Source organism: Ipomoea triloba, chromosome 2, assembly GCF_003576645.1.
Source record: "Ipomoea triloba cultivar NCNSP0323 chromosome 2, ASM357664v1".
Taxonomy (NCBI): domain Eukaryota; kingdom Viridiplantae; phylum Streptophyta; class Magnoliopsida; order Solanales; family Convolvulaceae; genus Ipomoea; species Ipomoea triloba.
Window position 1 is genome coordinate 3,264,376 of NC_044917.1, and position 12,268 is coordinate 3,276,643.

The 12,268-nt window shown below is 35.7% G+C and overlaps 2 protein-coding genes across 5 annotated transcripts in view; both read right to left on the reverse strand.

The window, feature by feature from the left end:
• Nucleotides 1-5,778: 5,778 nt before the first annotated feature.
• On the reverse strand, nt 5,779-9,807 carry LOC116011065 (stress-response A/B barrel domain-containing protein UP3). Its single transcript, XM_031250576.1, has 10 exons — nt 9,598-9,807; nt 9,389-9,506; nt 8,815-8,942; nt 8,318-8,457; nt 8,108-8,176; nt 7,850-7,988; nt 7,682-7,744; nt 7,563-7,606; nt 7,326-7,416; nt 5,779-7,232 (listed from the first exon to the last, which is right to left on the reverse strand). Exons 1-9 carry the CDS (start codon nt 9,716-9,718, stop codon nt 7,330-7,332), a joined length of 909 nt encoding a protein of 302 aa, XP_031106436.1. The 5' UTR covers nt 9,719-9,807; the 3' UTR covers nt 5,779-7,232; nt 7,326-7,329.
• A 581-nt stretch (nt 9,808-10,388) lies between these two features.
• LOC116011232 overlaps nt 10,389-12,268 on the reverse strand; it is a 4,393-nt gene continuing 2,513 nt past the window's right edge. For all 4 annotated transcript variants that reach the window (XM_031250768.1, XM_031250770.1, XM_031250769.1 and 1 more), the window contains exons 3-5: nt 11,332-11,463; nt 11,091-11,207; nt 10,389-10,976 (exon numbers count right to left, since the gene is read on the reverse strand). In XM_031250768.1, coding sequence (XP_031106628.1) covers nt 10,629-10,976; nt 11,091-11,207; nt 11,332-11,463 — 597 coding nt within the window. In that variant the 3' untranslated portion in view covers nt 10,389-10,628. The remainder of the gene's footprint in view (nt 10,977-11,090; nt 11,208-11,331; nt 11,464-12,268) is intronic.

The following is a 12,268-nucleotide window of genomic DNA, read 5'->3' on the forward strand; positions in this document are numbered from 1 at the left end:
TGCTATAACTGTGAGCATAAATATAATATAAACATAAATGTGTAGTTCAACTATCAGCTTAGACTTTTAGTTGAAATGGAGCACATGCTTCAATTTGGTATCAGAGCCCTGCAAAAGGTCGTCACCCGTAAAAAAAGTCTATGGTCCACGTGTTGCTTGGAGCCCATCAAAGTCAATCGGCCCGCACACCTAAGGGGATGTGTGAGTTAAATATAATATAAACATAAATGTGCAGTTCAACTATCAGTTGGATGGAGCACATGCTTCAATTATAATCACTTGTCCACTTGGTCACGCGTGGGTGTGTAAAATCATCTGAATTTTTGTTGTTGGGACACTCTTTTTTTTTTTTTTTCTTTCTTTCTTTTTCTTTTTCTCTTTCCTCCATTTTCCTTTTTCTACTCACCTGCAAAAACTCTTAAAAATCACAACTATTGAGTATGCTCTAATGCAATAGGCCAACTTGGGTATGTATTACAATTTTGTATAATATATGTTTTATTGGTTGTGGAAAATTTTTGCCAAAAACGAGTTGAAAAGGATGTCCTAACAAATATACTGTGTATAATTTTATTTTTTCAACATTGAACCGACCATATTGCTTTAAGCTCTTTAATTTAAGGTGACAATCAACGCATTTATTGGGCACAAACATTTGACCCTATGTCCCTATATATCTACTTAGGAAGTTAGACTAAACTCAACGTATTGCGCAAGTAACAAGAACAATGTTGAGATTGAGTACAACTCAAGTCAAATTAGTTAGTTTATTGATTTGATAATCACAAAATTATAATTTCAACTCCCAGTGAAAATAATTTATTGACCTTCTTGATTGATTTAAGCTTGTCAGTTATAACAACCTAAGCGCGTTGATTTACTTTCTTGTTATTCTTTGCCGACTATGACCACAAGACAAGATTTACACAATGCACACTAGTAATGATTGTGAGTTTCTCTAGTCATTCAACCATAATTCTTGTACTAGAAAGTTGAGAATTTGATTATTGCCAACATTCTTTTGAACAAGCCTATCGCATAGGGTTTCCTTTATAAGATTTAATTTTGTATTTAAAGTACTACACTATCTTGTCACTTGAAATGTAGCGGTGATTATTATTCAAGCATAAAGAAGTTGCATAAATTGTTATGGAAGAATAAAGAAATAAAGTTACATTTTTATGTTTTCAAAAAAAAAGTTACATTTTTATTACTAGTTATAATTTTTGACATAGTTGCAAGTTTATCAGGGAGGAGATTAAACAAAAGATGTAAACTGTACCGAAAAGACCATGTACAATGAACTTGATCAAAAAGATATCAACAAAAAAATCAAAATCATGACTATTTTATATGAGAATCATGCTTTATTGATTCACCACCAACTTTTCTAATCTTAATTAATTCTTCGCATGTAATAATAATATAATATTGTCAAGGTAACTTGTAGCAATGACAATAATTGCAATTTCTTGCCAGTAAGAGAAACCCAAGTAGTGAGAGAGTTACACCTGCAACCGATAAGTAGTGGGTTCGAACCTCAAGTCCTTGAGTTTGAGGGTTTGAACCGGTCAGCTATGAATAACCTAGGTTGATAATTTACCTCCTTGTGGTCCAAGAAAATAATTGCAATTTCTTGGGACATTCCTCATTTTATTAACTTTATTTGTAGGCCCAACGTCGTCATGCTACCCCATGCATTTGTACGTAAGCATTTTCAAGCCTGCAGGTTCATTCCTTAATGAAGTTTACTAATTAACCTTGTAAATAAACTTTCTGGTGTTTTAAATTTTTATCTTTTATATTTATTTTCAGTTAATATATTATATGGGATATCATCGGAAATAAAATCATAACTTATCTTACTAGGATTCAATTAGGAGTATGCACAATATAATAAAAATTTAGTAAACCGAACCGATTAAAACAACAAATTTTAATTAAATGTTTTTAACTTAAATAGCTAGTTGGATTTAGTTAATGATTAAAAATTGTAAGAATCTTGGTTATTTATGCTGATAAGCAATTGAAGTATATGATATCATATAGCTACGATAAAAATAGATCAGGCCTCTTCATAGGGGCTTATGGTCTAACTTGATTTGGGTCTGGGTTTGACCTGACTTATTTAGTAAAAAAGTCAAACTTATGTCTATTTTAAAGTTTATTTAACTAAATAAGTCCATATATATATATATATAAGGCCTGTCATTTATGCCTACGGACTTGGCATATATATATATATATATATATATATATATATATATATATGCACCACACCTTGGTGGATTTTTGAACACATGGTGGTGCATTTGTGTATTAATAGTGGTGCAAAGTCGCATATAACCAACTTCTATATATACATACATACATGGAAATTGAGATGACACAGACACACAGTGACACAGTACATTAATTTATGTAGGTATCCATGCAAATTAAAGTGACATTATTACTCGTAGACTGTAGACTAAACCTTCAAACCTTTCAACGGCACGCCATGCATATCAATATTTATTATTTGTTTGTTTCTTGGTGGGACTGAATCTGAGGTAGTCTATGGTATTAGTGAGAATCTGATTACTAATCTTCACTACACCTGTGAGCCCAGGAATCTTCAAACTTCAAACCTAACTCTCCTACCTGTTCCCTGTTTTATAGCCGGTTTGTTGGGCAGAAGCTCTGCTCTTTTCTTGAATTTTTTGTAAAGCTTGGCTATAACTTTGTCGGGGTGTACGGTTCCGGTGATCACCGCCGTTTGCTGCTCTGAGTTCACTTTAACGCTCTCCACTCCCTCCATTTTCTCCACATTCTTCTTCACATCTCGTGCGCAGCCGTTGCAGTGGATGCCCACCTTTAGAACAAACGTCGTCATGCTCAGAGAAGTGAAGTACAGTGTGATGACACCTTTGTTACTATTTATAGCAGTTGAAATATGATGACACTATGGGGCGTTTGATTTGAGGTTAACTTCTGCGAAGTTGCGAAGTTGGATTGCCTTTAATAGTTGCTTCCATGCCGATAATCCACTAATAATTTTTGGGAAGTTTAATTATTTGATGCATTATTAATAAAAAAATAAATAGTCCGGGCCGGTATGTATGAACGGGTGAAATTTTCTTCCCCCTTGTGCTTTCATTGTTTCTTATATGTGTGAATGACTAATAGATTATAGATGAATCCCCTATTGGCCCCCTGATGTAATGATAATGACAAGCAATAATGCGAAGGAAATTTCTAAAAATCCAGTATGTTTTAGAGTAGAAAACTCCCAATTGTCTTCTACTACGCATTTTTAGTTTTGGCTATAGCATTAATTATACAGATATATCAATCACTATATAGTGTGATGACACCTCTGTTTCTATTCTAATTAAATGAGTGGTCAGACTAATCTCTTCCTAGCAAATTTTTCCCTTGCAAGATGACATGGCAGATTGGAAAGCATTTTTTTTTAAAAAAATGATGACATGGTTAGCATGTTAGCTTTGATGTGATAGGAAATTGAGGGAGTATTACATATATATACATATATATATATATATATATATATGTATAAAAAATAGTAAAAATAATTGTTAAAATTTGATAATATGGAAATAAAACTCTCTTTTAAAAGGAGAAAGTATTGTAGGATAAGAATATCTTCAGAAACCACTATCTTATTTGCAGCAACCAATATATGACTACTGTTTCATTACATTCTTAATTATGCATGTCTTTTTCAATGTCACATTACCTGGTGACTGGGAATTCAATTCCTCGTAAAAGCTGTCTCAGATCATCATCATCAAATGTAAGCCTCTCCGCTATTATTAGCGTATGCAATGACGCAATGTCCTCCGATCCTATGGCCTATCCGAGTCAAAGTTTTACAGCAACCTTCACAAACTAGCTACACAATAATAGACATATATAGTAGAGGAGTTAAATAATCCAGCATGCTGTTTAAGCAATAGTTATACCCGTGGACCCTGTTCAAAATAATGTTGTTTTCATTAATATATGCTCTGAGTTTCTGTATATTAAACTTTAAGTTTCTAAATATATAGTCTATAGTTTTGAATATTAAGCTTTGAATTTTGAACATATAGTGTCTAGCTAGTTTATGAACATTAATCTTTGAGTTTGTTAACAAATAATTTCTAGTATCTGAATAGTAAGAGAAGTTTTGAGGTTTTTTTTATTTATAAGCACATGATCTGAAAATTATTATCTTTGATAAATTACGGTGTGTAATTTAAAATCGTGTTTGTATGGTATTCCAACACTCAGCATGTAATTAGTGATTAGGCTTAAAGCCTTAAACTTAGAAAATTATTTAATTAAAAACAGTATAATTTTATTCATATGGACAAAATTAAAGTGGTTGGTCATAGGAAAAATAACATTTCCGTTATATTAAAAAAGTTTGGGTTCATACAACTTTATACTTAAATTTTGTTTTATGGGTTACATAGTGTTGTGGAAAACTTTCTTTGAAAAAATGAAACGAGTTGAAAAGGATGTGCAAACCAATTTTCTCTTATTGCACAGACCACATTAATACATTATATTGTTTCAAGGTGACCGCAAACGCATTTTAATATTTTATGGAACATAAACATAGGCCCTATCTAGAGGCGAAAACGAAGTTAGGTGGTCGACATAGCAATCGTGAAGAGAGTGGGATGTTAGGGGAGTCTAGAAGTATACTATGAAATAGGATATTGAGAACAAGTTCTTAGAAGAAAATTAAGAACTAATCAAACGAATCAAATCAAAATTTTGAAAAAATTGAACGGAAAAAATCATATTTATTAAAAATTTACAGTGACATTTTGTAATTATCACTAACTTTATTGTGCAACCTAGAACATTATGCTTTTGCACTTCTTAGAATTTTCCAGAAATGCATATTATGTTGTTAAAACGTGCATGGTTAAGTATAACAAAGTGCACGTTTAGTATTAAAAATTTTACTTTGTAAAATGTGAAAGTGCAATGCACTTAGGATTTGGATTTTAGAGTTTATGACTAAGCTTTTTTATTTTATTTGTTTAGGGTTCACTTTTTACTGTTTAGGATTTAACATTTATGATTTAATTTTTTTTATTGATTTTTAAAAAAGTTATAAAAATGCACATTATGTTGTTAAAAATGCAAAATATAGTGTTAAAAGTTGCAAGGTAAAATTGACAATAATTACAAAAATGTGACAGTATTTTTTTTAAATTGATATGATCCATTCAATTTTTACAAATGTAAGGCTAAAATTTATTCTTAATTTTCTCTTTGGGGTGTGTTCCCATTGGATCCTAAAAATCAAATGACAATAGGGTACTCCCATACAAAGCACAGATCTCAGTCATCTATCAACGGTTCATCATTGTTTGAAGTGAGAAGTGCGAGCAATTCGCATCTATACATTCAAAAATATTTCAACTTATGATCAGATAGAGAGTAAAGATTTTATAATTTTTGTCATTGAGAATTTAGAGTTAATTCAATATTTTTTTTTATCTTAGTATTATTATGGTGTGACCATTTCTTTACCTACATTAATAAAATCGTTTAAATGCCATTAAATACGAGAGCATTTCAGTTTTCAATTAAATTTATATATATATATATATATATATATATATATATATATAACGAGTCAACCCATTTTGTATTTAAAAAAAAATCAAAATGCCCTAGTATTTAAGGATATCTCAACGATTTTGTTGACGGAGTACAAAAATTAGTCATGACACAAAGGTCAAATACACCCTCGAACTTTACCTGAGAAATCAATTAGGCACCCGAACATTTTTGCAATTAGACATAAACATATCAATTTAGTACATAAAAATCCAAATACTTCCATCTCCAAGGGACAGAGAAGGTGACGAATCAGTCGTCATCTCCAATCTCCAAATAGAAAATGCATGACACATCTAGTATAGCATAGCAGTATATGCTGCTTGCAAACTGAAGTTACATATTTTAAAAAAAAAAAAAAAATCATCGCATTACAAAAAAACGAAAGAGGGTGGAAAAAGCACTCATTGCAACGAAGCAGACTCCCAAGCAAGTAGATGGATGGATTCATGGATCATTCATTCTAGCTAGCTAGCTAGCTAGTTCGAATTGAATTTGAACTCTATGCTTTCACTCACAATCTGATTACTAATCTTCACACCTGCCAGCCCTGGAACCATCCTGCGCAGTTGTCCAACGTCTTGCGCCACCTTGTTCAGATCACCCAGCAGGGGATTAACGGCGTTTGACGATTGCCCAACAACAATCTGGGAACCATTACTGGGAACAGTTGCCGACGGTGGAGGTCTTATGGATGTGGGTGGCGAAAGCTCTGCTTTTATCCCAAGATTGTTGTGAAGCGTGGCTATAACTTCGTCAGGGCGTACAGTTCCAGTAATCACCACCCTTCTCTGCTGTGGATTCGTTTCAACTTTTTCCACCCCCTCCATTTTCTCGACCACCTTCTGAATGTTGATTGCAGCAAATAGGCTGTTGGTGTCAACTTTTAGAGTAAACGTACTCGCCGACGGTGGAGGTCTTATGGATGTGGGGGGCGAAAGCTCTGCTTTTATCCCAAGATTGTTGTTAAGCGTCGCTATAACTTTGTCAGGGCGTACAGTTCCAGTAATCACCACCCTTCTCTGCTGTGGATTTGTTTCAACTTTTTCCACCCCCTCCATTTTCTCCACCGCCTTCTGAATGTTGATTGCACCAAATAAGCTGTTGGTGTCAACCTTTAGAGTAAAGGTATTCCTTGGAGCAGCCATGCTTTTTTGGATCACAAGCTTTAACTTTTGCTAGCTAGGTAGGTTGTTCTTTGTAATGGGGCGGGGGTATTTATAATACCTACTGAGTGTATGAAATGAGTAAAATTGTCTTTCTATAGCTTCCATGTGCTTTGACTGTTTACTTGTATGTGTGAATGCCTGAATGGCCTGCTGGCCTCTTCTTGTAATGATAATGGCAGCTAATGAATTTTGAAAGCAAATTTCTAAAATTCCAGGAATTTTTTAAGTAGATAAATGGCCAGGGTCTTCTGGCGGCATTTATTTATTTGTTGGTTCAAAGTCATGCCACAAACCTTGTCGGATCAACAATGTGTATATCATCCACCTCATATCAAAACAAGAAATCAACTCTCTAAGCACGCATGTTTGTACCAAAATGATTCCCATTTCTTCACCCTCCTCCAACATTAATACTCTTGCTGTCAGCTGCCTTCCAAACTGCACAAAATGCCATTACGAAAACACGCTGGTATGATAGAGTTCCTCTAATGTGATTTGGTTTCAAAGGAGTAGAGGGTAAGGGATGCAAACCTTGCTACATAAGCTCTGTGCCAACTGGATCAACAGAAAAACTGATGGGTATAGCCTTTCGGATGATTGGTTGAAATTTTGATCTCCACATCTGCTCTCCAATTTGACAAACATGGGAAAATCCGGGATAACACCAAGTTTTTGCAATAAAATATTGTGAATTCCACCCAAAAAAATCAAAACAAAATTGCTTATGGAGTTGTGGATATGGAATGTATCCAAGATTCAGATACTTACATTGTTATATTCTGAGCTGTTCATGAATATCTCAAAGGCCTCGGCTGAAAGATGTACCTGGGGTGGTCAGTTGCTGATATAATGTAATTTCATGTCAAAATTGGAGAGCAGGAACTCACATGATCGAAACCGTATTACTACCCCATGAGTATATTCCTCACTATGTCTATTGAAATTTGAACCTGACAAGTTAGAGAACGAGAACTTGAGGAGTTCAGGGATATCATGGAGGGTGTTGCATTGCCAAAATTTACATATCATTAAAAAGGGACACATTTGGAGAACACCTTTAGTGGTCTGAACAATCAGGGAAGGGAACTCCATAGTGAGCTTATCCAGAGCAATCAGAGCATCCTCTGCAGCTCCATCCAATGAACTTTCAACAAATTCTATCAGGAGCAGAAGCTCCAAACCAAAGTTGAACTCCTGCCATTCAAAAGCAAGTCAGATCCCTCACTCAGTATTTTGGAGTCCCTATCATAACTCCTAAAAGCAAGCTAGGAACTAGACAAATAACTGAAGGATACAGGAGTGCATATTTGAACCTCGCCTTTCCGAAATATTGGCAGAATATCATCCTCAACTTCAGACTCAAAATCAACACTTTTAATCCCCTGTCAATACGTAGTAAATGGGAGTTTCAGAAATAGAGATTGAGGAAAGTTAAGTTCAGCAGACTGAATGAAGAAAAAATTTGGAAGCAAGTCAAGCAACAGAGGATGATGGTGTTTACTTGTTAGGTACTTAGGTCATACATGGCAATAAGGCATCACATGGTCCTTAATAACTCCCGTGTAGAAATGGTTCTCATAGAACATTGCTAGATCCTCCTTTCTTTGGAAGCGCACGTACACAGCATGAGTACAGTTTTCAGAATTCCAACCAGAAACACGCCCTGCAGGAGTAAATAGGAGGACACCTCAAAAACATTGAACTTATGTAGTGACCTAGCCTAGCAACATGTACATCCCACGTTCACGGTTCACCATTAATAAATTTTAGAATGTACTAGTATCTTAGCATCTTCCTATGTGATTCAAAGTAGAAAAGTAGGGTATAAAAGCCAAACATGATTTTATTTATATTAAAAATATATATCACAGGAATCTTTGACCTATTTGTCTCTGATCTATCAGTCACTTCACTACTCTTTCCTTTACCCCCCCCCACACACACACACACACACATCAGCTCTACTGCTCTAGAGTATCTTCAGTAGAGATATCTTGACATGAGAGGTACTAACTATTACCTAATGATATTGCAATAATGCCTCGCATTTGATATTGGGTTGTATAAAGGTAATCTAGCATATTTTGCTCTTGCTCTTCGGACAAATCCTCCTTCCCTTGGAGCAGACAGATATGTTCAATTACCTTTCTGCGAGAAAGGAAGTGAATATATTTAAAGGTCAGGCTTAGTGATATAATAAGCTTATGAAAGGATTTAGACTCAGAAACAGTATGAAGCAAAGCGAATAAGTAAGCACAGTAATCTTAGACACGCACGTTATAAGGGTTTGGAAATGAGAAAACTGTATCAAGTTAATCATAAGAAGTTGACAAATTGAAGGAGAATTATTTCACAATTTGAAGTAGGATTGCCCAAGTGCCTCAACAGATCAGTCTTGGACTCATTTACCATTTCAGAAAGGGCATTCTCCCTCCTCCCTCATCCACATACATTCTTTCACATACCACAGAAATTAGACACACTGCGTTAGCTCTGATTGTAGAATGCAGGCTCAACCAAATGCACAAGTAAACAATGTGTATCTATACAAATGCATCCATACTCAATTTTCACAGACAAAGTGCAGAAATAACCTTTTCCTCAGCGTATTGGTGGTCGTGTTCCGTTCCTCGGCAGAGGAATATACAGTACCTCCCCTCTTCCGTTTCCAACCATCCAAATTCCTCCTGAATACTCCAACCGGTGAAAATCCTAACAAAGTAGCCATCGAAAAACATGAGAACAGATACACAACATAAATAAATAAACTCGAATCTTATACTTTCAGCCGGGAAGCACCTACCATTCCGTTTGGGTGCGGAATTAGAATTCAAGTGTTTCCTTGAAAAGGCTAGGGTTTTTGATGCGGAATGATTGAGTAGGTAGCGATAAGAGAGAGGAGAGCTCAAGATTTGAGCCTGCATTTGGGAATCTCTCCGATTTTGCGGCGTCTGGCGTCGGAATCGTCGTTGTCCCCTTTATACAAATAGATAGATATAGATGGTTCTGAATCTCAAGTGACACGGGTGGACTACGAAAATCCACCATTTTATAGTTTATACACAGCCTTTGATTTGCCGCCAAATCTTTCTAATTTTGATTAGTAGTTATGATAATTTTTAATTAATAAGAATCTGTTAGTTACTTTAAAATATAAATATTAAGCATATAGTTTTTACATATCGCGCATAGAAAAAATTAATAAATTAATACACATGAATTTTGATTCCTGACATACCATCCTCCAAAATAAGAATTAATAAGTGTTCCTATTCAGAATGTCTGGTCCAACCCTCCAAGTCAGGACCAAGCTAACATTCAATGGCAAGCCCATATCTCTCCTTAAGTTGGGTCAAACCTCTTATCAAGTTAGATTAAGTAAGGGAACTGTTTCTCGTGCCCCTAAGAGTACATAGGGAGCAAATACTCGACCGGTTATCCCGTATATATTTTTCACCAATATCCTATTAGCCTTATTAATTTGAATCAGTCAATTATGAACAATCTAAGCGGTCATCGTCACCCAGACAAAGAATGCAAATTCCAGCCTTTTTGGGTCTCTGTTACTGATAAACAGTAAAACACCAAACGCCATACACAGACAGTCCAAATTTTTATAGCACATAAAGCACGGATCATGGGTGGTAACATTACGTGTTTTGTTTTCAAATACAGCCTACTAGAAAGGGTTAAACAAGTGAACTAGATATGGGGATTCTAGCCACTGATCACTGATGGGTCTAAGCGTGGGTCTTCTAACTAGATAGTCAAGATCCTACTGGTCTTTCCTGGCACAAAGGTTAAAGGTTAACACCTAAACAGATTAATCCAACATCAAGAACCAGAGGAGTTGAGGTTTGCAAAGAGCTCGGGAAGGTGGGCGTTTGTAAGCTTGGTCCTCTTGCTAATTTCGTGCTTCTTTTTCTTGGTTTTGGGCTTGGAGGAAATGCCGTGAACTTGTGCCATTGCCCTCCTCTTTGCAGTGTTAGTAGCAGGTTTCATTCCATTCTTCTGGAGCTCTTTTTCAATGTCAAGCATGTCACGTGGTAATTCAATTCCTCGGAATAGCTGTTTGAGTTCATCATCAACCTTAATACGCACTCCGGGATCATTAGGGTATGCAATGTCCTCCTGAGAGTCGAAGTTTGACAGCAGCCAAATTTGCCCCGCAGCCTTCAGAGACTATAGAAAAATACACATAGGAGTTAAATCCAGCATGCTACCCGGGGCTACTTAGAAATAATAAAGTTATCCATAGTGATTGGGAAGAATATAATAAAACCAATACCAGCATACCTGCAAGTCTTCCATCACAGTTGGGTATGCATCCTTGAGATCGATGACAGCAATACCCCAAGGCAATTTCCTTATTAAAATCAGTAACTGATCTTTATTTTTGAGATCATGCTTCGACTGTGGACAAGAAAGACTTCGGTTACAACTTACAATTGGATTATTCACATGGCAATCTGAAAAGAAGAGGGTATATTGCAAACACAAAAGTTAAAGAATTTTGCGAATTGAAGGGTAGGATTACCTTGTAAGAGAATTTCTTGCCATCATAGTGGACTTTTGGATTGTTTCTCAAACTGTCAAATACAGCCTTGTTGGCATTCATATCGACATAACATTGTTCATTTATTTGTTCTATTGTAAAAGCTTGCCTAGTCTGATGACATGAAAACTAAAAGAATTAGACAATCTATCCAAGAATAGCACATATAAAAAAGAGGAGGTATATGTGTCTGAATTGAACTGGGCAGCACATAAGAAGAGTAATATAATTGCTCTTGAATGTATAATTAGAATTGCTAATGCAACTTGAGGGTGCCCATGAAGTCCCAAGGCAAGACCCCGATGTTGGGCCAAAAAATAAAAAGCAAATTTAAAGAATTTATCCACCCCTGCCAGGAACCTGACTGCAGTCATCAAGCCCATGATCCCTACCCACAAATTAGCATGTTGCTGCTTTCACTGGCCTCCCACAAATGGCATACCATTCCACTTATCATAAAGCTCTCAGACAATACATTATTATAGAAAGTTAGAAACTGCGAATGTCAAAGTTCTAGGGTGGGTTAAAAGCAAAAATGCCCAAGGTTGGTGTCAATAGCAACAGACCTCATGGTCCTCACCAGTCAGAATTTGATTGGGTATTGTTAAGAGTCCCACATTGATAAAATAAGAGAGAATATATGGATTTATAAGGCCATGGGTTAGATTAGCTAATTGGTTAAATTCAATCTCTTAGTGTGGTTTGGCCTAATTGAGTGACCCTAGCCCTCTATCCTTTTCATGCTTGTCGACAAACCAGATAGTCTACGCTGACACATACTTGACTCTACCCAACAGCTCATTGCAAAATATACAAATGTCTGGTTTTTTAGTAATGAGAATTTTTTTTAAAATAATTTTATAGAAATAATGATATACATACCCATACCCTCTTCCACCCCCCCCCCCCCCCCCCCCCC